Raw genomic sequence first — 25,811 nt, 5'->3', positions numbered from 1 at the left:
CAATACGTCTGTTAGTCTATAAGGCGCCACAGGACTCTTTGCTGCTTTTACAGATCCAGACTAACACGGCTACCCCTCTGATACTTAATTCTAACCTTGTTTTTCAGGATGGTCACAATAGTTTGGGGAATATCCAAAGCTCTGCTTATTTCACTTGCTGTCTCCCCTTTTCCAGATCTCTTAATGACGTCCATTTTTGTTTCAACAGTAATTGTTCTGGGTTTCTTAGAAGAAGAAACATCATCTGTACTAGATTTACACTTTTCTGCCATTTTTTTTAAAAAAAATTAGAATCACAAAGACCATCAACTGAGCATCTTAAGTCGACTGGGCAGCAAGGCAGGCAGCTGCTCAGACTGCCGGCAACATACTACACAGAATTGGGCTTGCTTTTTACAGAGTTGCTTGTAAATAACTTTGTTGTTGAGTTATAATGAATGGAGCTGGAAGTGGGTCCCTTGCAGTTGCTTGTCTGATTGGCTTCAATGGCTAGGATAGCTTGTTGCCGGGTAGCCTTGCCACTTGTTTTTGATTGGCTGAGTCCAGGGCCGAGAGCCAATCAGAAAACTTTAACAGTGAAATCAGCGATTGGCTGAGACTCAGCATGTGACGTGTGTTTTCCCTGCCGGCTTTCCTCCTCAGGGCGAAACAAGCATCGTAGGGGCGAAATGGGCAGTCAACTGAAAAGTGTCGTAAGTGGCGTCTGACGCAACGAGGCGTCGTAAGTCGAGGAATCCCTCTATAGACAAATTGGACAAGCATTATCCAGACTCAGCAGAATTTAACAATTGCTTAACAGAAACCTGATGTTGATTGAACTGAGTAAAAGTACAAATAACTCCATCATCTGGTTTAATAAAAATGATCACGACTAGTCTGCATGTTCCACGCAAATAGAAAAAGATGCCTCATGTCCCAGGAGGAAGATATTTCTCATAACAGGGAGAACTTCGGGTTTGTTACCTGATAGTAAAAGAGCTCTCTGATAGCAGTGATGGGGAGAAGAGTGCAGTACAGCACAAGAACCCAAGAAGGATAATGAAACTACCATTTGAGTTCTCTGTAGCCAGAACTTTCATGATACAAGTTCTTTTTCACTTAAAATTCTCTTTAAGTCCCACACCAACTAAATAACGTCTACTAATATGAAGTAGAATACATACATGCAACTCTGGGACAGAAGTCTTTGCTGCACTGATCTAGAGTCTCAGAAAAATCTAAGATTGTGATGTCAATAACAAGCATGACACGGCAATCAAGTAATGAGCAAGATCAGATATGGTAAGCAGATCAAATATGTAGATGGATAGACAGAAGCTCAAACTCAGTGAAAAAATATTTGCAGTAATTTGTGAAGTAAATTAAAGTAAAAACAAGGAAGCAGGATTTTACCTCATTAATGTTATAGTATTACAATAATAGCAGTATCTCTGATATTGGCTAGTTTTGTCACTCCTGTGTTATTCAAGTGAAGCTAGCGGAAATGGTACATGAACAAATTATTGATTAGCTTAGTCATTTTTCCCAAGGAGTTTTTTTTTTTTTAAATACAGCATTGCACACAGGAGAATATAAACTTTGCTTCATAAAATGGAATAGAGACTAATCTCACCAGACATAGTTTGCACTAACATACCCTTCGCTCTTGCACCCGAGGGATTCATGATTTGTATTACGCTGCCCAACAAATCAGAGTACAACTGCACTCCTTTAAATGTACTGAATCAGTATGAAACAAAGATTTTATTGAAAAAACAACGAGGAGTCTGGTGGCACCTTAAAGACAAACAGAATTATTTGGGCATAAGCTTTCGTGAGTAAAAAAAACTCACTTCTGCATCATTGTTTTTGTGGATACAGACTAACACCCCTCTGATACTTGGCACCATGCAAGATTTTACTGCCATGCACATCTAAGAGCAAAGCCATTGCTACAGTTAGTTAGTGTGCAGGGCAATATAAAAAGAAAGGTTTAGTACGTACTAGAAACAGAAAACAAGATTAGAATTGAGATTTCTGCCATGTTCTCTTCCCTCCCCCTCCAAACTAGGTTGTTTTTAATCACATGCAAAAGAAAGTCTCACAGCTAGAGAGCCAACTCTAATATTATTTTCTTCTTCCAGTGCGTATGTAAAACTCCCCCACCATATTCTTCATAAATCTTTTGAAACATGATATGACATCTTATGATACATGAATAATAGAAGTTTTACATAAGGAAATACAAAATAAAGTCTTAAGACAGTTCTGTCTTTTACCATCAGCTAAGATGAACTCAATAGGCAAACAACTTTGACAAAGTTATGTAAAAAGTTGTCATTGAAACAAGTTGTATAAAGATATTACAGTGATAAGGGCTGCCAAAATCCTTATAAATAATAGTTGTGTAATGTATGGTCTTGAGTTCTAAAGACTCAAAAGTTTGTTTCCTGTTAGAATACCACACATAGCCATCTACTATAAAAATGAAGGGATCTATTCTGCCAGTATGCAAGCTTATAGTTGCCATGCACTTTGCATGGACATGATCAACTTGCATTTTGGAAATTCAATTTCTAAAGAGAGCATCTGTTAAATAGTATGGTTTTTTTTGTTCTATTATACATACACACACCCCTATCTCATAGAACTGGAAGGGACCCTGAAGGGTCATTGAGTCTAGCCCCTTGCCTTCACTAGCAGGACCAAGTACTGATTTTGCCCCAGATCCCTCAAGGATTGAGCTCACAACCCTAGGTTTAGCAGGCCAATGCTCAAACCACTGAGCTATCCCTCCCCCCTAAAATGTAAAGATTTTAACATATTTTGACGTAATCCTGTTCCATTTATTTTAAAGGGGGTTTAGGTGGGCCTGAAAGCAACATGAAACTGTTGAGTCTCTGGATGCCACCTTAATAAAAATAAATAATACTGAGATTGAGGTATGGGCACATTTCAGATAGAGAACAGACTCCTAAAAGAAGAAACCATTAGCAGATTTTTATTTGGCCAATAACAGCTGAAACAATTCATCATCATCATCTTGACTCAGCCAAAAGGAGTGAGAAGTATTTTGTCCATGTTCAGAATCCACCACCTGCCCACTCATTCTATACCATCCCTTCTTCCAAGGCCTCAGTTGCAATGTTTCCCAGGAAAGAGAGAACTGAATTGGATTAATTGGACAGGATTTCTCAAAGAAGTCATTAACATGTATTCTTGCCATTGCTATGGGAGTGACTGAAAAGAGACAAAGTTGTTCTTTCCTCTCAGATTTACGGAGTACTGATAAATCAGATTGAAATTCAGTTGTAAACATTTAGGGCTTGAGTGGTAAATCAAGAGAATCCTTTCCTTGCCGACCTTCCCTTACAGTTATTAAAGAGGCATAATGTCAAAGTTGGTTGGTCCAAAATTTGATCTCTATCTTCCTCAAATCTATTTGCAAAGTCTATGTAATTCTTCGTATGTGCTGGTTTGTTTAGATAATTATAGAGAAATTTTTAGCAAAACAGTAGCTTTATTCATCTGTATTGTACATTATTTTCCATGATTTTAAATGTGCTAAAAACATATACAAAAGTTAAGGCAGAACCCTTTCTCAGATTTATGCTCACCACAGGGTTCTGTGGCTAACCTCATTTCTGAACAGGAGGAATTGTAATCGTGTTAGAGTCCAAGCATTTAGCTGTTTCAGGCCACATTGCTTTTCAGCTCTGCAGCTTTGTTTCAATTCCCCACTTCCTTCTTCAGGACATTTAGCAGCATTCTAGAACTATCCAAAATCTTCATATAAGCAGTTTCAGTTTCAGCAAGGATTTTATCAAGCTCGTTCCGTGAGGCTGTCTTCTGGGCCAAGCTTTCACAGACACACTCCAATTGCTCAGACAGGATTCGGATTTCATGCTGGAGTTTATTTTTTTCCACTTCTGCTTGCTGGATCTGCTTGTTCAGTTCTTCTCTTTGCATGCATAAGTCTTCAATGCATTTCACCAGCTCATTATTGTAACCCTGCAGAACAGCTCCCTGCTGAGTCATCATCCAGGCTCCACCCTCTCAGTGGACTCTGCGACCACTTTCAGAGTCCTCTCTCAGCAACACTATTCAGCACTTTAATTTAAAAAGGAAAAACAAAACAAAAAAGTCTGTAGCTGGGCTTTTGTGAACAACTCTCCACTAACAAACCAGTACAGGTACAGCTATGGTAAAACAGCATTTTGTTTTTAAAAGAACAAAACAAAACCCAAACCTCCCCAGACTTAAGTTTAACATACCTAAGGATACAACTTCTGTGATGTTTCCAGCCTCTTTCTGTCTAGGGATCAGGGCCAAAATTCAAGATTCCAGAATTTCCATTTACTTACTCAGTGCTTTAGTGAGTTTCTTTTGATAGTTACTGAATGTTTACATATAATGAAGTCTAACCCTTCATTACAGCAAAATTGTCAAAATAATTTTCACTGTAGCTTCCTATTACAACTTTCTTGGAAAAAACAATTCCTTTTGGGCTCAGAATTTCAGTGCTTGGTCCCAAATATAAAACTGTAATCTACAAATATAGTCTTTTCTATGGAGGACAGAAATTTGGTGATTGTCACTAGAAATATTCACTCAAAGTCAAGGATAAAGAAAGACATTTTCTCCATCTAATACTGTACTTAACCACAAGTACTGTACCACCTCCACTCACAGTACTTCCCAGGTCTGCCTATAGTGAGTCCAGCATAAGTTAGGAGCCACCAGCCGGAATGTCCCCAGCCTCCCCTCAATCCCCCGCAACGATTTACCTCTCCCTAGCTGCTCCGGGCATCCAAACTTTGATTTAGTTGGGGATTGGTCCTGCTCTGAGCAGGAGTGGGACTAGATGACCTCCTGAGGGCCCTTCCAACTCTGATATTCTATGATTCTATGAATCAATTCAACACGCTATTTTCAAACGCACGTGGACATGGGTTAGATGAGTATGTTTTGTAATAGGCTAGATAGCTGCCCGCCTCTGCTCTGGAGAGCTGCTTTTCTTCGCGATACCGGGAGCAGTCTGGATGAGTAGGCAGTGTGAGAGTGCTCTGTCTCCACAGAAGAGCCATATCATGAACATTACATGCTTGCTATGGGAACTGACTGCAGGTGCGAGGGTGCCAGGGATGTACCCCAGCCCTATTTGCTCTCCATCCTCTTACTACTAAGTGGAGACGAAGAGAGTGTTCTCTGGGGCTTCAAGCAGTGGCTGCTATGGCACGCTACAAACAGCACCGCCACCAAAAGCCTGGCAATTTGAGAGGGGAAACCCCACTGGGGCGGCTCTTACTATTGCCACCTAACTCCCACAGCAACTATGTCGGTGACAATTCAGGCACTTTCCTAACAGAGACAGGAAAAAAGCCCTAGCCTTCGAGTCTTAAGACTTAAACATCCACTGGGGCTGCTGCGAGACAAACAAGCGCCGCAAAGGGCAGCACAGGGGACACTCGCACATCCATGCAGCCAGGAGCAAGCCTCCCAAAGGGCTGTTTTAACCTTCCCCGTCCCGAGTTTCCTCTCAAGAGACAGGATGTACACAAGATGGTTCCCTTTCTACCCTCCCATTTCTCAGTCGGGCTTGGGGGAGACCCTGTCCCTTGCCATTGCCCCTGCTGTGCTCAGCCTGGACGAAGAGCCTCCCCCACCAGCCGGAAAGCGGTCTGCACTAACTAGTAGCCAGCGCTCTCACCCGAGGCTATCTGCAGCGGAGCACGCCTCTCAGGAGCTCGCCATGCCACCCAAGAGGCGAGGGACTGTTGGCCAATCAGCCAGCCCGGCTCTCCGAACAGCTGCTTTCTCCGAGCGTTCCAACCGGCAGTGGCCGCCGGGCGAGGGGTGAAGGGTCACGGAAATACCCGAGAGCTTCCGAATGCGAAGGAGCTGTCTGCGGCGATAGCCGATGTTTTCCGAAGGCTGGTGGAGGTCGTTACCCGATAGCGGTAGGCTGGTGGCGGAAATAACCGATGTTGTCCGAAGGGGAAGAGTGAGGGCGTTGGACTTGGCGGAAATAGCCGATGTTTCCTGAAGGCACAGCAGCCCAAGAGCACAGGGGCCGAGTGGGAGGGGCGTGCCGAAAACAGCCGAAAACACCCGACGTTAACCGAACAAGGCGTCGCCCGAGTTTCCCGGATGTAGTGGAGGAGCGGCGGCGGCGGTGGTGGGAGCAGCGGGGGGAGGAGGCAGCGGCGGAGGAGTCTGTGCTGCTCAGTGTCTCAGCGTGTGCGGGGCCGAGCTGTGGCGTCTCCCCTTTCGCTGTGCGGAGAGGAGATGGGCCCGTGAGCGCTGCTCCCAGCCGAGCTGCCTGAGCCGCCCCCTCCCTCTCTCCCTCCCCTTCCCTGTCCCGGTCGGTGGTGAGGCGGAGCGCTGCCTCCCCCTCCTCCCCCCTCGGCGCCTGTGGCCCGGCCGCGGCCGTCCCCTCCTGGTCCCCTCACACTCACGCACACAGGCCGGGCATTGATGGTAATGTATGCGAGGAAACAGCAGAGACTCAGTGATGGGTAAATCCCCTCCTCCCTTTCCCCCACCCCGCGGGGCCTCCCCCAGCCCCTCCGCCATGTTTGTAGTACCCCTCCCCCTCGGCGGCCGGTAACGGTTGTTCGCTAACGTCGCTTTCTCTCTCTCTTCCAGCTGTCACGACCGCAGGGGGGACTCTCAGCCCTACCAGGTACCTGCAGGCTGGCCGCTAGGCCCAGGAGGAGGAGCGGGGGAGAGAGCGGAGGGGGGGAGCTACTCCAGCACAGGCTTCGGCCGCCGACGCAGGCCGCGGTGTTGCCACTTCCCCGCCTCCTCCACTCACGAGCCCCTTAGTACCGGGAAGGGGGCACCTATGTGGGAGGGCGGAGGGGTCCCGGTTCCCTCTGGTGCCCGGCGGGGCAGAGGCAGGGAGGCTAGGCGAGGCCTAGCGAAGTCCTGTGTAGGGTTCGGCCCTCAGGGAGAAGGCGGGGGGCGGGAGAATGAGTCTGTATCGCATTTAGTGAAAAGCAGATAGTAAAACGTGTTCTCTAAAGGCCAGAGAAAGCCCCTCGCCTGCTCCCCAAATCCCTGCTGGGAGCTGACACCTGAGCAGGGCACACTATAGCCACTGGCCCACTGGGGCTGCCTCTTGCACTCGGAAACCTGCATCAAATCCTTATGTCACTGAGAAACTACTTGTAGTTCTGAGAGGCATAACATACTCCCTTCCTAGCCTGAAAACTTAGTTCTTGGGGAATGCTAGCTGTGGTTTTTTGAGGACACCTATTCTTATAGGTAGAGAAGTGGGGTATTGTGTTCTCCTAACACATTTGAGGGGCTGTTTTCTGGGCATTTGGCTGACTAGTTGTGAAACAAAATGTAACAATTGAAAGCAGCTGTTAGTGACAGTTCATCTAAATGTAAACATTTCCCCATCCAGAGGTTTGCATTGTGAAAACAAGCAGGTGTAAGATGCTGATCAGTGCTGCTTCCCAACATGTAAATATTTCAGAATGAACACAAATTAATCTCCCCTCCGCACCACCTCACACCCCTCTCCCCCAGTTCATCATCCGTTTTAATACTGTCTTAGTTGTTCTTGTGCCCAAATAAAGTTCTGGAAATTCAAGGCGGGTGAGCTTAAGTGACTTTGAATTAAACTTACAGTGCATACACTGGTTCATTCAGAATTTGTAAATGATAACTTCTGTTTTTAAAACATTACTTATTAAGTAACTGAACTCCTCCTCCCAAAAAGAAGAAAGTCAGCAGTCTATGTAGTGCTGAATGTGTATAGCACAAGATAAATTAGAATTCAAGGAATTGCAGTTTAATTTTAATATCCTATTATAGCAGCTATTCACCTCTGAGCCCACAGTGGGGGAATATGATATAAGAGCTAAATAAGAATAGAATTTCTTACTGTAGATGGGATAATTAAAATTGGGAATCTTTATGCTACTTATCTTTCTAAAATGTCGATATGTCACACAAATATACCTTACAAATTATTTTATCACTAAAATTTACACTAGACAGTGAAAAATCTCAAATCTTGTAAATTTAGAATTTATATTAGTTGGAAGTAATATTAACTGCTACATAATTGGATTTAATTTGAAAACATATTCTCATCTTTTGCAGACTCTTAAATACTCATCAAAGAGTCACCCCAGTGGAGGTGATCATCGTCATGACAAGATGCGAGACACCACAGATCCTTCACCACCAAATAAAATGTTGCGGCGATCTGATAGCCCTGAAAACAAATATGGTGACACCACAGGGCACAGTAAAGCAAAAAGTGTGCATACTCACAGAGTTAGAGAGAGGGATGGAGGTGAGTTGTTTTTAATTGACTTTTATTTAAGCAGTAGTAATCTGACTTCAATTTTATTAAAGTAACAAGTGAAACAGTTACAACTGACATGAGCACAGCTTCACACTAAATTACATGCCTTACACCATGGTCAGAGGACTGCACTGAGACCAAAATATAGTGATCAGTTTCACTGGAAGCAATTGCCCTTGGTCTTTTAAACTGAACTAATTTTTACTCTTCCAAAAAGTAGTAGATTTCAATAAAGCCACCAAGAGATTTATTGAATTTATTTTTTTTGTATTGTTGCATTTTCAAGCTGACTTCTAAAGGCAGTATGTGGTAACATCTTAATTAAATTACATTTTTGATTTTTTATAAACAGACTACATTTTTACTTATTCTTCCAAAGACTTTGAAGCATCAGAGTTCCAGCTACTATTAGTCTGTCTTCTGTTGTTCAGTTGTTTAAATTGCTTATAATGTGTTAGGGCATAAGAAAATGCTCATCGGTTAACTTGGATTAATAATTTTCTTTTTAATGTGCTGTTCTTCTAAACGTTACACTTCCATACTTGATAGACTAAGTTCTTTGCAAGCCTGATACGCTTCTGTTCTATGCTACCATTCAAGAGACTGGGTTTAGTTTCTGGTTCTACTTACTTGCTCCCCAAGGCATTGATCCTTCAAACACTTAACACTTTTTTCTTAACTTTTTACTACCATGAGTAGTTCCATTGATTTTCATGGGACTTACCTTAGTAAAAGGTAAGCACATGTGTAAGTGTTTGGAGGATCAAGGTCCTATATAGGAGCACTTGAGGGGGTGGGGATGGCAGCTGAATATTGAACCCATTCTCACTGTGTGTAAACATAGGAGAAATAAGTTCAAGTTCTCAAGTCCACCTGGACTGAATGATTGGTGATGCAGTGCCTCGTGGTTTGTATATGGTAGTGTAGAGGGATAATGTAGTCTAGATACTGGAATATGTAAAGGGAATAGAAGGCTGCTTCCCTTTCTGTTCTCTCCTCCCCCCCCACCCTCCCGTTCCTTCATGGAGTGAAAAATTCAGTGTGTTATGATTAATGGAGGTCACACACACAGTGTATTTTTAGTATGTGTAACAAGTAGTCCTAAACGTTTGCATAAGTGAATGTGAGCCTTTCAGAATAAAGAGTATTTGTTAAATGACACAAAATGAAATAAACGGAAGTGATTTTGTTTTATAAAAACTAAGAATTATTTGCGTATTCAGAAATCATGTCTAGCTTACATTCCATAAAAATAGCGTAATTGAGGGAAATAATATTAAATTGTGACCAGTAAAGCATAGTGCATAGAACAGACTGGCAGAGCCTACTTATGCATATAAATCTGTGCTCTGAAATATCTATGCAGAGGTTTAAACTACATGCATTTTACTTTGATACCATTAAGATGTATGGCATACTCATATCATTTTTATGAATTGGAGTTAGGTGTTTGAACAAAACTGGAACTTCTTGACTGAGTGTTGCTGATACATTTATTGGGTATTACATCCATGACTATAACGAGCTACCTGATTTTAAATACAGGCTAGTGTGTACTGTAATTGCACTAAAATATACTACTGATTGTTCCACCGTGTCACTCATTATACCAATACAGAAGTCAAGTTATCTTAATACTTCCCATATCTCTCTCAATTTCAGGGCTACAGAAACCTTACTGAGAACATACCGTATTTTGTTTAAATGGATAGATATTGTCAAGTTAGAGAGCATTTTTTTAAAAAAAAACATTACTAAATGCTAATAGGACCTAGGACTTCACTGAAGTAAAATTAGTAATGTCATTTTCGTCTCCATTATTTTGAATGTGTTTATTCTTTGCATTTCTCTTAGTTTAGGCAGTGAAAATAGACTGGTTTCAGTTTTGTATTTATTCATTTTCTAGTCAGTTTCATTATTGTAGCGTTGGAGTGTTTTGATTGGAACTACTGCAAGGGAATGACTACATCTAAGCGAATTAGTTGAATGGAAATACTCCCGTGATTTTTTTTCATTAACTGTAAGATTTGTTTAAAAAAAAAAAAAAAGCAAAACCCAACAACATGCACCATGCAACACTGGAGTTTTAAACACTAAACTAGAAGCCTAACCTCACCCATTCCTCTCCTTTTAAAGTTAATATTAAAAATCACTTCAATTTTTCATTCTCCTAGTTTCCAATTCTTCTTTGAGCAAACAAATGACTAAGTGGTACAGGGTGCTGATGTTTTGAATTTATTCAGTCCTGAATCTGGACCAGTATTTTGTGGTAAAGCAAAAATTGACTTATTTTATTAAGGGCTTATCTATACATAAGGTTTTTTTGTTTTGTGCTGCTATAATTGTATTGTTTTAGACACCAATGTAGATCAAGTGGTACAACTGTCTATTATGGATACAGTTATACACATATAAAAGTGCTTATATCCATAAAGCTTATTCCTGAAATGAGATGTATGGATATATGCATCTTTGTACTAGTATGTAACTGCATCTGCAGTAGGAAGTTGTACTGCTGTAACTAAATTGGTTTCTAATCAATGTAATTATAGTGATACCAAGAACACACCAAACTGCGTGGACAAGCCTTATGTGTTGGTATAATACAAGTAAAGCAAGTTGAGTATTCAGTCTCTCTGGTAATGGGTAAAGTTTATTCCAGGGTTATTGCAGGCTTTTGACATATTTTGTCCTCTTATCGCCCAAGGAAAGTCACACACAGACTACACTAAAATATATCCACCTTTAATGTTTAGCATAAACATTTGGCTACACTACCAGTGGTAGTGGAAGTGATGTGATTGTGCATCCAGTGGTTTTTAAAAAAAAAAAAAAAAAAAAAAGTGTTGGCTGTGAATATTTGCTTTTATTCTGTCACACTCCAAGTGGCAAAATTACTATCTTGTGTTTGTATTCAGGTCTCCACACGTGGAAGCCAAGTCCCTGTCCTGAAGAGCTTAAAATCTATGGTGACAAACAATGCACAAAATAACTATACCATACAGCCCATAATCTATTATTTTTTGGCCAGTTTCTTGTAGGAGTCACAGATGTGGGTCTTGTGGGGTTATCTGTTGGTTCCAGGAGGGGATTCCATGCGTATGAACAGCCAGCCTGAGGGAGGTGAGCAGTTAAAGCTAGCATTGTTGGCAGGGAAAAGATAGCCATGAAGAGTCTTGAAGGCGAGGAGAAGAAACTTGAATTTGACTTAGTAGAAAAGGGGAGAAATCAATAGAAGGATTCAAAATGTGTGTATTGTGGCAGGGCAGACTAACAGACAAGGGAAAATGATCCTAGCAGTTGTGTTTTCAGAGCACTGGAGGGGGAGATATGGGTTTCAGAGAGCCTGAGAGGAGGAAGTAATAAAGCCTGGTGAGTAGGTTAGATGTGGGGATGGGAAGAAAAGATCTGCATTTAAAACCGAAAAAAGAAGTTGCAAAATTTGAATACATCCTGTAGGTCAAGGGAGGAATTGTGAAAAATAACTTCCAGGTCATGCCTGAGTGACAGTGTCTTTGACATCAATGATGGAAAATATAAGGGGGCAGAATTTTGAGTTTAGATAGGGAGTTCAGCTCTGGCCATGTGTACTCCAAACCTATGTAAAGGCAGGTATTAGTTGATATGAAATGATCTCAGGCATCCTGCTGTGTCTAAGTTCATGAGGATCTGTGAAAATCTGTTTGCTTTTTGTCATATTCTTAATATACAGGTGAATAGAGGATGTTAAAATTTTATTATTTGAACAATATTCGTATATGCAACATGAAACCTTTTAGATCATGTACTACATTTTTTCCCTTCACAGACTAATTCAATTGATATTATCTAGATACTAAAACTTCACTGAAGTTGGATGGGAATAGTTAATGTTGATTACCTTTAGTTACTTGTGAACTTAAACTAGAAGAATTTTAGATATAAGAAATTATTGATCTAAACTTTAGAATATGATATATTCAATAATATAAAATGCCAAACTAACTAAATCACTACAGAACAGAGGGACCTGGCGATAACCATCAAAGCTAAAATGGACTATTTTACAAAAGGAGTTTCTAGATCGGTTTGTAGAGATTTTGCAGAGAGCTGATATGTCACAGGCTCCTGGCTTCCCTTGTCTACCAAGAATCCAGGACATTCATTGCAAAAAGACACTAAATACCTGTTGAAACAGCTGGAAACAAGGAGCCAGCTTGCTGCCTTGGGGGCCATTGCTATGGAGGAAAGGAAGCGAGCAGCTAGTGGAGTGGGCATTCACCATCAGGGAAAATGAACAGGGCAGTTGGGAGAGAAGAGTAGGTGGCTGGGCTGTAAATGCAGAGGAGAAGAAAACCCAAGTGTAGGCAGACAGATTAAAAACCTGATAGCAGCAAAGCATGTGTGCAGGGGGATAAGGAAATGGGTGGGGAGAGAGTAGACAGTGTTCAGCAAGCTAAATACATTAAAAGCAGTAAATGTTAGAGAAGTATTTTTTTTTAATTTATCATGGAAGCACTGTCTTTAGGATGCTGCTCAGTCACGGGGAAGGGAGGAGACGTCTATGTGATTATCAGTGAGAGAGTGGGTGGTCTAGGAAGCACTTTGAAGGCTATAAATTCTCTCATCCGTCAAATGATATAAAGATTTAATTTTTGACTCCAGCAATTCTCGAAATATCTGCATTTAAGTATGTGGAAGATTGAATAGAAAAGGCTTCCAAGACCAATAAACTTTTACAAGCATTTGTTCTGGACCAATCAGAAACTCAGTTCCCTGGATTTTTAGTCTTGAGGGAAAACTTTCTATTGTATATTATCACATTTATTTTCTGATACTGCTAAGGGACATCTTCAGTTTGAAAAAGCACATGATTTTTTTTACCTATTCTTCTTATAATTAACACAGAAGATACAGTGTGTGTGGTGTGGAAACCCTCCTTATTTTTTTCACTTCACAGAATCGTAGAAATACAGGTCAGGAAGAAGACCTCGAGAGGTCATCTAGTCCAGCTGCTCATGCAGAGGCAGGACCAAGTAGTATACCTGCACTATTCCTGGCAGTTTGTCTAACCTGTTCTTAAAAACCTCCAGTGATGGGGATTCCATGATCTCCCTTGAAAGGCTGTTCTCTAACTTAACAATCCTTATGGTTAGAAAGTTTTTTCTGTCTTAACATCAATCTCTCTCTCTTTTTTTGCAAATTAAGTGGATTGCTTCTTGTCCTACCTTCAGTCAACACAGAGCAATTGATCACAGTCCTCTTTATAACTGCCCTTCACATTTGATGACTGCTGCCAGGTTCTCCCTGGAGTCATCTTTTCTGAAGACTAAACATGCTCATTTTCTAAGCCTTTTATCACTTTTTTTTGCTCTCTGGACTGTCTCCAATTTGTCCATATCTTTTTTTTTTTTTTTTTTTTTTAAGCTATGGAGCCAAAAAGTGGACACCATACTCCAGCTGAGACCTCACCAGCACTGATTGGAGTAGGACAACAGTTGCTTCTTGTGTCTTTCGTACCATATTACTGTTAATACACCCCAGAATATTAGCCTTTTTTGCAGCTGCATTACATTTTTGTCTCATTCACTTTGAAATCCACTGTAACTCCCATATTTTCTGCAGTACTACTGCTTAGCCAGTTATTCCCCTTTTTGTATTTATGCACTTTGTACGTGCCTTTACTGAATTTTGTCATGTTGATTTCAGACCAATTCTCTGACTTGTCAAGGTAATTTTGAATTCTAATCCTGGTCTCCAAAGTTATTGCAGCTCCTGTCAACTTGGTGTCATCTGCAAATTGTATAAACTCTCCCCACCACTTTCCAAGTAATTAATGAAAATGAATAGTACCAGATCCAGGACTGGCTCTTGTGGAACCCCACTAGATATGACCTCCCAGATGGACAGTGAACCATTGGTAACTACTCTTTGAGTATGGCCTTTCAGCCAGTTTTGAACCCACCTGCTAGTACTTCACCTCCCTAGTTTGCTTATGAGAATGTCACATATGACTGTTTTAAAAGCTTTACTAAAATCAAGGTTTCCCCCTTCTCCACTTCCCCAGTAACCCTGTCAGAAAAAGAAATGAGTTTGGCATGATTTGTTCTTGGCAGATACATGTTGGCTATTAGTTACTATCCTTTTATCCTCTGGGTGCTTACAAATTGATATTTTGTACCAGTATCTTTCCAGGTATTGAAGTTAGGCTGACTGGTCCTCTTTGATCCCCTGTTTAAAGATGAGTACTGTTTGTGCCCTTCTCTAGTCCTCTGGACCTCTCCTGTCCTCCATGAGTTCTCAAAAATAATAATTAATGTTTCCGACATTGCTTCAGCTAGTTCCTTATGTACCCTAGCGTGAATTTCATCAGGGCCTGCCGACTTGACTAAATCTAACTTCTCTAAATATTTTTAACCTGTTCTTTCCCTGGTCTGGCTTGTTTCCGTCCGACCCATCCTCAAGTAAGTTTAATTGGAAATATTGGATAGTCCACGGATCTGCAACCTTTCAGAAATGGTGTGCTGAGTTTTCATTTATTCACTCTAATTTAAGGTTTTGTGTGCCGGTAATACATTGTAATGTTTTTAGAAGGTCTCTTTCTATAAGTCTATAATATGTAACTAAACTATTGTTGTATGTAAAGTAAATAAGGTTTTTAAAATGTTTAAGAAGCTTCATTTAAAATTAAATTAAAATGCAGAGCCCCCTGGACTGGTGGCCAGAATCTGGGTAGTGTGAGTGCCACTGAAAATCAGCTTGCGTGCCAACTTCGGCACGGGTGCCATAGGTTGCCTACCCCTCGTATAGTCAATTAGTTTTCCCTTCTATGTGGGTCTTTCACATAACAGGGGAGAGATCTTTTTAAAACTAAAAAAATGTGGTGGTAAAACCACAGTCAGGTGATAGTCCTGAAACTACTTTTTTTTTTAAATTACTAATTTTGAAGTTCATTGTCTTTGAAAAGCAATTGTTAAGCTATGATGGTAAATAACAACTGGTTAGATGAAGGTGAAAATGTGTCTAGAACTGTTCACTTTTGAAATTAATGCAGGTTATCCAGAGTAGTTAGTATTTTTAATGCTTTTTAATAAATTGCGTATAGATTTTTCTTGAAATTCAGTAAAATTTGAATTTCTGAGTTTTATTTTAATGCATTATTTAGGTAATTCTAGCAGTTATATATAGTATGCTGAGTGTGTAAGTTTCTTTTACCCTTTGAAAAAGGAAAGTAATTTCTTAATACTGGTTATAAACAAGTCTGCTAAATTTGCTTGCCAGAGATTATTAAAAAGCATTCCCTGGTGATTGGTGGTTCTGTTCATTTCTGCAGAATTCAACCTTTCTTAGTTTTAAGTTTCTAGCATGTGTGTCTGCAAAGGAGAGAAGCATGGACATATGGGCTACTGCCTGAGATGGCAGTCCTGTACCTGTGAGCTATTCTTGTAGTAGTCTGAAGTAGAGCCCTGCAAATCCATGAGTATTCGCTTTATATCCGTGGACCATTTCTGTGCAGGTCTTTGGTAAGAGCTGGGCGGGCAGCTGTGAGGAACCATGGGTACTGGTTCCTCCACCTGCCCTGGGTGGTAGGCCTGGGGGAGCAGGGACTCTGGGCAGGGGGCTGTTTGGCCTCATGCCCAGGACAAGTGGAGGGTCCACTGTGGATCCTCACTGCTGCCCGCCCAGCTCTTACCATGTCTGGGCTGCGGCTCCGAGTCTCCTCCCCTCTGCCCCCTGGCCAGAGCTGGGTTGGAGAGATCCACAATGGCAGCTTGGGGAGCCTGAGTCTTTTTACCTGCCCTGGGCTGCAGGTCTGCTGGGGGCTGCTCAGGTTCCTCCGCCCAGGGCAGGTGGAGGGGCTGCCACGGCTCCTCACAGCTGCCCAAGCAGCTCTCCCTGACTGGACTCTGACAGGGGGATGCCTTGGAATAGAGCCCTAGTGTGGAGCCCTACAGATCCAGTATGAGAGTATAGAGGATTGCGGGGTGTGTGTGTGTGTGGTGTTTTCTTCTGCTAAAATAGCATTTTGGTGGGGAACACTGCATTGGTACTGAATGTCAAGACTCAGCACTCATACTTTGGAACTTACATTTTGGCAACAGTAGTAGTAAATTGATAAAAAAATGGTGTACCCAAATACAGCTCTTTAAAAGAGCACGTGCTCAAGGGACAACTGCATTTTATTTTTACATTGAACAGGATTGATTATCTTCTCATTTTCTATTTTATGGTGTCATTGGGAGAGATGATACACTACAATTTCAGCATTTTTGCTAATGTTGCAGATGAAGGCTTGCCACTCCTCGAAGTGAATATTCTAATGGGAGAATATCATAGAAGTGTTCTTGTTCTGGTGAAATGTCTTCAGTCTGTTCTAAAAACCGAAGTATATATTAATAAATTAGTATTTTTATAAAATAGGAAAGTTTTCAGCTCTTAGAATTCAGCTTCCAAATCACATAACTGATTTGTAAGGTAAACTTTGCCTTTTCCCCCGTTGTTTGTTTGGGAATAACAAATGTTTTGATGATTTGCTTTGGAAGTTGTATAATGTAGTAGTTTTGGTTGCACAGTTAGTTGAGCTCTTGTGTAATCACACATTTTGCAAAACTTCTGTAGTTTAAAAACAGTAGTTAAATTTTTGAAATCTACAAAAAGAAATCCACTTGTCTATGGGAAGAGATCCAGGAATGATCAAACAGAGAAAACTTGGCAGTTTTTGCTATAAAATACATACCTGTTCAGACTTGCTACAAAAGCCCACCATGGCTGGTTTGCAACTAAATAGGGCTTTTTCTCACTGAGGAGACAACTGTCTACAAGGCTTTCAGTGCACCAATTCTGGCCTGCTATTCTGCCGTTTTACTCTGCAGAACCTCTGCATTCCTCACCTAGTTAATGGCCAGATACGTTAAGGGTATGGCTATACTTGCAACTTCAAAGCGCTGCTGAGGGAGTGCTCCCGTGGCAGCGCTTTGAAGTGCGAGTGTGGTCTCGGCGCCAGCGCTGGGAGAGAGCTCTCCCAGCGCTGCAGGTATTCTACCTCCCCGTGGGGATTAGCTTACAGTGCTAGGAGCTGTGCTCCCAGCGCTGGGGCACTGTTTACATCGGCGCTTTACAGCACTGTAACTTGCTGCACTCGGGGGTGTGTTTTTTCACACCCCTGAGTGATAAAGTTGCAGCACTGTAAAGCGTCAGTGTAGCCAAGGCCTAAGAGAACTTCAGTAAGCATGTTGTCAGTCCCTTCACGTTAGTAGTATTGGAATAGTTCTGATATTTGAAAATGCTGATTTGTCAAAAGCTTTTTAAAAATCTGAACTTAAAAAACAGTTTAAAAAAATCTATTGACCTTGAACAAAGGGCTCTTGACTCAAGCGCTTTACAAGTGTGTATTTCTTTTTGCTGCATATATGAATTTGCTGTATAATGTTGTACATAGTGTCAGCATACCAAAATAGTCATGGAAATATTGATTAAATCCCTTGGTTGCCATACAGTTTACAGGCATTTTGGGGTGACGCTTTGAATTACATTGTTTTATTACTTTAAAATAAAGTTTTAGAAAATTGGCACGATCTAATTGAGTTGGCAAAAGCCAGCAAGTTGCACTGATTTTGCTTTTTTCCTATGGGTTACAAAATGCTTCTGAAACATTCTTTGCGTGTTTTGAAATGGGAACCATAGTCAGTAGGCTAAATGAATTGAAAGGTGGTGAAATTTCACTATTCCTAAATACCTTGGTGTTCTGTACTGTAACTCTAACTTTAAAACTTGTTGTGTCTTTTGCTTGGTGAATTGTAACATTATTTAGCTTTGCACAATAAAATTACAGTGGGAAGAGAAATGTTTCCTTTCTCCAGTGTAAGAAGCACAGTATAGAAGCCCCTTTATTTATAGTACCCTTGGTCTATACTACTCAAAGGGCAGCTTATGTCAATCTAATTATGTCAGTGTACACGCTACAGCCTTGCTGCCTCTGATGTAAGTGCCATACTACACTGACATAATATCTCCACTTCCCTGAGAGGTGTAGAACTTATGTCGGTGTAGTTAGGGCGATGCAGTATCCATGTAGACACCATTATTTACTTCGACTGACTGTCATTCTTTCCACTTTCACTGCTTCTAGCAGACTTCCACCTGCCCCCTGGCTCCCAGCCCAGCTGCTGCCTGGGCTCCCCTCTGCCAGCTGGGTTGCTGCTTGAAGGCTCCCTGCTTCCTGCAGGGAGCCCTGGTACTGCACTGAGGCTCATGGCTGCCTCTTCTCTTTCTTCCCCTGGATCCCTACCTCTGGGAGCCCAGTTGCCCCTACGGGCTCTCTGCTGCCCACTAGAGCAGGGCTCCGGGAGGGGAGTTCCATGCCCGAAGTCAGGGTGGCTCCTGGTCCCAGCATGGGCTGGAAGACTCTGGGCAGCACCTGGGCTTCCAGCAGGGAGCTGCATGTGGTGCTGAATGCCCAGACTCTAAGCCCCCTCGCATTGTCTAACTTAAGTCGGTGAAAGTGCTCCTGACGAGGATGTGCACCAACGACGGAAGGAAGGGTAGTGTGGACATCAACCACCACAGTAATTACTGTAGTGGTTGTAAATCAACCTCCCATAGGTTGACTTACATTTCTAGTGTACATATGCCTATAGTACCAACCTAAAAAATGCCATTATCCTAGTTCTTAGGTCACTTGACACATTTTATTTGGTGTTTATGAAAATTTTCAACACCAAAGAGTACCATTTTAAAAAAAAAAGCCTTTGTTTTAATGATGCATTAAAGCATTGTGTGTTTTCCCATGGTCCTGTATTCATCATAATACACATTTTAATGTTTTTTTAAAATAGGAAAACAGAGCAATTAAATTGTCTCTAGCCACTTTTGTTAAATATTCAACAAGTCCCCAATGAAGTTGGAACTCTCCTGTCCATAGTTGTTGGTACTGGTACAGAAAGTAGTGGTAGAACTAAAACTATACTAGCATTCTGTTTATCTGAAAATAAATAATTTTAGTCTGATGTGCGCTCTGGTTGAAAGGTTGTTGGTTTGCAGAATGACCTGGCTTGAAATTTACCTCAGGCAAGTGAAAGACTTTTCTCCTGATGAGTGTGTTGGAGGGTGATATCTAATCAATATTTGCAGAAAATAAACCTTCATTGAAAACCAAAAATTTAGGATTGCAAAGTATTTCCGAAATGTGAATTAATTCCACATTGTCGTCCTGAAGTTAAAGTTGATTCCAGTTTGTCTGTTGCTGCTCATAGATTTTCTCAAAGCATCTGCACAGTGAAATTCACAAGACAGGTCATTTTCACTTCTGCTAGTCAGAAAACTCTGCATAATAGTGAAGGGTGTCAAGAATTCTGTTTTAAAGCTGTGAGCAACATCAGAGGTTCCCACTGATGCTATTAATGAGGGAGGACCACCTAAAACAGGCTGACAGAGGGAAAGTTGCAAAACCCTTCTCCTTGCTATACTCTGTTGGCTCTGGGAGAGGACAGCGTGAAGGAAACATGTTTAGTCCTGTTCTCACAGACCTTTACCCCTGTTTGGTAGTGGACTGAGAAGGTGATAGAAATCTTTTTCGTTTCTAGCAGCTTGAAGAGGTTAAGGCTTCAAATTTATCAGACACCTGTTAACCAGAGACTGATTCAAAAAATAGAGCCTCAAAGGAAGGTCCTAGGATTGTAGTCCAATAGAAACTCTTTGAACTTTACCAATAATAGTAGAGAGGTCTGGGCTTCTCACCAGGTCACTGACATTAGACTTCTCTTCTAGCTTTGTATTTATCTGTCTCTGGCTAATAGATATTTGGTAAACTTTTCAAGGGTTGATTTTTGATTGAATGCATATAGAAACTATAATTTGAGTCTAACTAAATAGCATTTTACATTAAATCTAGGTTACTTTGGAGTAAAACAAAAAAAGGCCCAAAGAAATGCTGACAACACTGTTGCAGATTTACCAGTAGCAGAATTCAGTATCTATAACTGCTAATAATAGTGCTAGCTGTGTTGGCCCATGTTGTTGTTCAGAAATGTTTTCTCTATTTATGCTCAGTCTTTAGGGCAACCACCCTAAAAGCTACCTGAGAAGCTTAGGGGCAACCACCCTAAAAGCTGTCCTAAAAGTTGGAAGTCTAGACAGTTCTTTAGTGTTTCTTACCTGAGAAGTCATTCTGAATTAAACTACAGATTGATAGCTCTCTAATTCTATTGCATCTTACTTACAGGCATAATACAGACATTTTTCTTCGAAGAAAAGTATATGTTTTTGGCAGTTATTGGCTTCAGTGAAAGGTGCTGTCAGTAGGCACATTTTTTTGTTCCTGTTGGGTATTATTATTGTGCAGATTTGCCTGTTTCCCAGTCACTGGGTGATACACTCTTGTCACCTTACCAAAATGACTTTACAGCTTTTCGTTCGTTGTCTCACCTGTAGGGATTAAGTAATTTAAGAATATCCACTATTGCTTCTGTCGCCCAAGCTGTTGGTTGTTTGTTTTGCCTTTGCCAAAGTGCTTCCGCACCAGGATTTTTTTCATGTTGAGTAGGTCATCTTCACCCTTTGGGTGAAGAGTTTGTATAATCCAATTCTTCAGGGTTTTTTTCCTCCAAACTGTTGGAGTTACTGACTTCAGAGTTGTGGTTTTGATACCGTTTTCACTATAAACATGAGTTTTATGTGAACAGTGCATTCCCTGTACATGAGCTCTTCCCTTCCCAGAAAGATTTTTTTAATAGAAAAAACTGCTCACATATGCCGATTGAGGCATACTCCTACCACAGTGGGTTCTGTGTGGGTTTGGAATTGCCTGATGTGGATTGATTGTATGATCAGAGCATAAACTTTTTGTTTGGAAAGTGATGTTAATTGAACAAACAGTTTTAGCTTTTCAGAGTCTGATCATTTGTCCCCCCAGTTCCAGATTTGTTTTGCTGTCTTGTTCATTTAATTAAAACAAACTTGATGATATAAAAATCTAACTTGTCCGCTAATTCTAAAGCGTTATTGCACTAAATAACTTCTGCACTCCAACTCAGTGAAAATATTGTCAGCTGAGATAATCTTTGTATACTACATAACGTATTTTAGAGTTGTGGTCTGATGAACATTACAAATTCTGCTGTTCCTAAATGAATGAAGCTTAAAGGTTTAGACCTCTCTTTGCTAGATAGCTTTCAAAATGTATAAACGGATCACTAATCATTAGTTTCCCATCAGTCTCTTCAGTAAAACCATTGTCTGGCTCTCTTCCTGTTCCCAGTTGAGGTGTGCTGGATTACCTACTTAGAGTTCTTGCTGTTAGCAGCAGTCATCTCCCCCCGCTCCCCCAGCAAAATGCTAAAGGTGCAGTCCTCTCTGGTCCCTGTTCTCAGCTTCAGCAGTACATCTGTGAGAAACAGGTAGCACCTACCCCGGTCCCTGAGTCCAGATCCTTCTTGGGAAAATGGGGTACCTGTAAGTGAGATGAGAAGCAGGATGTTTTCTGCAGATATCCTTGGGAGCTTCTTGGAGGTATTCTTGGGGCTTGTCTACATGAGAAAGCTGCGCTGGTTTACCATAAGGTGTGAGATTTTTAAAATTGATTTTGTGATGATGCAGAAGGCAGATGCTCTTACTATTGTTTTAATTAGATTTTACTTTTGTTTAACAAGTTTCTTTTGTTTAATTTAAGATTTAACTCAAGTCAGTTTAATCAAAATTTAATCTAAATCCTGGTTGAAATGGAAATAGGTGTCCATAAAGATTTTTACCCTAGTTTATCTATAAATCTGTTTAAAAACTAATTTAAATTAAACTGGTGCAACTGCTGCATTTAGATAAGGCATTACAGCAGTTCTTGGAGGGGAATAGCTCTTGAAAATTTTTTATACTTATAAAACTATTCTGAAAAGTATCAGTGCAAAATGTTGGATATAATATATGCATAAAGAGGGAAATCTCAAGTAGTAGTGGAGCGGTTATTTTACCTTATATTTGGTAGTGGTGCAACCGCTGCTGGAATACTGTGTTCAGTTCTGGGGCCCACAGTTCAAGTTGGATGTTGATAAATTGGAATGATTAAAGGATTAGAAAACCTGCCTTATAGTTATAAACTCAAGGAGCTCAATCTGTTTATCTTAACAAAGAAAAGGTTAAGGGATGACTTGATTATGATCTATAAGTATCTGTGGGGAAAAATATTTAATAATGGGCTCTTCAACCTAGGGGAGAGAAGTATAACAAGATCCGATGGCTGGAAGTTGAAGCTAGACAAATTGAAACTGGAAACAAGGCATACATTTTTAATTGTGAGAGTAATTTAATGATTGGAACAATTTACTGAGGGTTGTGGTGAATTAACCATCACTGACAACTTTAGACCAAGGTTAGATGTTTTTCTAAACGGTATGCCACAGAACTTCCCCAAAATAATTCCTAGAGCCTTTGTTATACGAGAGGTCCGACTAGATGAACCCAGTGGTCCCTTCTGTTCTTAGAGTCTTGAATCGCTACAGATTCAAAGATTTTGTAGTTAGAGAGATATTACAATCTGTATTTGATCAGCTCATCGCCCAAAGATCCACAGTTTTAGGACCCAAAGTAGTAGGGTAGAGGATTGAGTAACTTAAAATCAGTTTATTGTCCTCACAGTTTAATGTAATTACTATTTTAAAATCCTTAGGATGTCATTTGTTTCAGAGACTGAAGATGAATATTTAAAGTGAAATTCTACTTTGAAAAGTGATCCTGTAGAAATGGGATCAGGTGTTAGTTTCTATATGACTGTATCAAATTTGCCCAGTTTATAGGTAAAATTTGGCTGCTAGTAACTCCTGTGTGTTTTTGATGGCGATTAGTAGGCTTGCAAAGATGAGTCTTTCAAGCACTTGTATGGCCCTCATCACAGTAGTATGTGAACATCTCGCAATCAGCAATGGACTTTAATGGACAATACACCTATGAAATAGGGACAATACCTTACATCCTATTTTATAGATGAGGAACTGAGGCACACAATAGATAAATGACTTACCCACAGGGACACGCAAGAAGTCTATGGCAGAGTCTATGGCAACATGTGACAGAACTGATCCCAGATCTACAGAGTCACAGTCAGGTGACTTAACAGCTAGACTCTCTTCACTCCCTCCCACAGATGTAATTGAAGGTACATTTATACCTGCCAGATTGTCTTACTGGTGAAGTATGACAGAGAAAAAAATCTTAGTTGTCAGATCTCTGGGCGAGTTCTTTTTCCAGCAATCCAATCTTTTACTTGTAAAAGGAACGAATCTTTTATGGTGTTACTGACACAGTGGTATTGGAACAGTGTTTGCCTTTTTAAATTACTGTGCTTCAAGCGTAGAAGTGCACTTTAAGACCAAAATCACCCTGGTATATCATCTGCCCATATCCCAGAAGCAGCATACCAAAACGAGGTAGAAAGGAAGATGTGAACATATTATATGAAAAAAATAGCTCTTGATGGATGTCTTTACATGAAACTCATTTAATTAGTACTTTCAATCTGTTGTTTTTAATTTGCTTTGGTAGTTTTAAACTGAATTTCTTCCTGCTTGTCAAAATCTATGCTGGTCAGAAAGTGTTCATCCACATTTTATTAAAATTATACTTTTGAAATTAGCTTCATGAAGAAAATCTCATGTATTTTGATAATCTCTGGTCAAAGTACTCTTGGTGCTGCTCCTTCAAGGGCACTATTACAGATTTTTTTTTTCCATAAAAGTAATGGGAAATTTGTTTGTTAAAATGAGTATCTACAAGGTTGTGGATTGTAAATTTTTACTTGAATATGGCAAAATCCAGTTTCAGTGCAGTTAATCTCCAACATCTGAGCTCTATAACTAGAGTTACTAGTTTTTTGTATTTTTTCATAATACAAGCTCTTTGGATTTATCACTAGCCAAAATGGATGCTTTTGGTGACAGTTGTAGTAACTCCTGGTCAAAGACAGACTATTTATTTTTGGAGGAGAAATGTTGGCTTTTCAGTGAAATAGTCAGGAAAATGGAAGCATTTAATTAGTTTTCTAGAACAGTGGTACTCAACTTTTCAAGACTGCTGTGTCCCTTACAGGAGTCTGATTCGTCTTGCGTACCCCAAGTTTCAATTAATTACCCCAAGTAATTTTGTAAGTTACTTGCTTACAAAATCAGACATGAAAATACAAGAGTCACAGCACACTGTTGCTGAAAAATTGCTTACTTCCTCACTTTTACCATATAATTATAAAATACATTGATTGATTGGAGTATAAATATTGTACTTGAGCTTGTTTTTTCATTTGAGTCTTCTCTGAAGTCCAAGCCCCACTACCCAGGGCTGAAGCGTGTAACTTAGCTTCATGTGGCCCCCTGTGGCATGGGGCCCTGAGCAGTTGCCCTGCTTGCCACCCCATACTGCTGGCCCCTCACTTGCAACCCCCTAGACCCTGCCCAGGACCCCACTGAGGGCTGCAAGCCCTAGGTTGAGAAGCACTGATACAGATGAGTTTAGTACTCCCTTGAAGACCCATGAGTACTCCCAGGGGTGTACACACTCCTGGTTGAGAACCACAGTTCTAGAAGATTTTTTAAGAAGCAATCGTTGAAGTGCAGTCCTTTCTCTCCAGGTTCGTTTGTAAACCTACATCCTTAAATACCATATAATTTCACATCTTTCGAAGAATCAACCTTTTTATGCATCGAGGTCTCATCCTTATAGAAAGATAGGTATGCCTCTGATGTCATTAATATTATTGAATCATAGTAGTGATTAACATCTGTAGAAAAAAGAGAACTTGATGAGTCAAACTGGGATTCTGCCCTGATGATGCAATTCACTCTTACATTCTGTACAGACCTACTCACTCTCAAACATAAAGAAAAATCATTTGAAAAAAGTGCTCACATTTGAAGAAATATGTAGCCAAAACATGGGACTTTCTTTGTATTTGTTAAGCAAAACAATAAATTTACAATTTTGTGTTCATGAAGACTTAGACGTAAGATAGGAATTCACTTTGAAATCTGTGCTATTCAATTTTTTTGTTTCTTGTGATTATTCTTATTATAATCATGTATCATGATTTGCTCCAGAAGCCATATATCACCTTTGAATCACCATGGATGTTAATTCAAGTCTGTTAAGCTGAGTGGATGAGGTTTCCTAGTTAAGTATAGTATTACACTAGAAATTATGTAGATAAAATTTTGAAGGGATTTACATTAAAATCCTTTCACACCTTTTTAAGTTCAACTTCTCTTGCTTGACTTACTTTGAAAAAAAAAATATATTTTTCAGGCACTTTTGAATTGGAGCAATACAAACAAAAGCAATTTTTTAATGACCAACTAACATCTTTTTTAATGATCAGCTATTTTGCATGGTCTTTAGAGGGCCACTTACTCTGTCTAGAAAGTAATTGACACTTAAAATGGCCAGTGAATGTTCCTCCACAGCATTCATTTTGAGATTGAAACATTTCACAATATCTAAATCACTAATTTAATTGAATTAGGTAATGGTGATGAAACATGGTTTCTTCATTATT

The 25,811-nt window shown here is 40.4% G+C and overlaps 1 protein-coding gene and 1 long non-coding RNA gene across 3 annotated transcripts in view; one reads left to right on the top strand and one right to left on the bottom strand.

Moving 5' to 3' along the window:
• Positions 1 to 2,803: 2,803 nt before the first annotated feature.
• On the bottom strand, positions 2,804 to 5,919 carry LOC142046311 (uncharacterized). The gene is made up of 2 exons (XR_012655200.1): positions 4,767 to 5,919; positions 2,804 to 4,089 (listed from the first exon to the last, which is right to left on the bottom strand). It is a non-coding gene; the product is annotated as an uncharacterized LOC142046311 (long non-coding RNA).
• Positions 5,920 to 5,999: 80 nt separating this feature from the next.
• The window catches only part of WAC (WW domain containing adaptor with coiled-coil), a 137,191-nt gene continuing 117,379 nt past the window's right edge, over positions 6,000 to 25,811 (top strand). Inside the window, exons 1-3 of one of the 2 annotated variants that reach the window (XM_075062264.1) lie at positions 6,000 to 6,497; positions 6,628 to 6,664; positions 8,098 to 8,293. In XM_075062264.1, coding sequence (XP_074918365.1) covers positions 6,457 to 6,497; positions 6,628 to 6,664; positions 8,098 to 8,293 — 274 coding nt within the window. In that variant the 5' untranslated portion in view covers positions 6,000 to 6,456. The remainder of the gene's footprint in view (positions 6,498 to 6,627; positions 6,665 to 8,097; positions 8,294 to 25,811) is intronic. The other variant, XM_032764146.2, reaches the window with a different exon arrangement.

This window comes from Chelonoidis abingdonii, chromosome 2 (assembly GCF_003597395.2).
Source record: "Chelonoidis abingdonii isolate Lonesome George chromosome 2, CheloAbing_2.0, whole genome shotgun sequence".
In the NCBI taxonomy this organism is placed as follows: domain Eukaryota; kingdom Metazoa; phylum Chordata; order Testudines; family Testudinidae; genus Chelonoidis; species Chelonoidis abingdonii.
The sequence above is the reverse complement of the archived record's forward strand: the minus strand, read 5'-3'. Positions and strand labels throughout refer to the sequence as shown.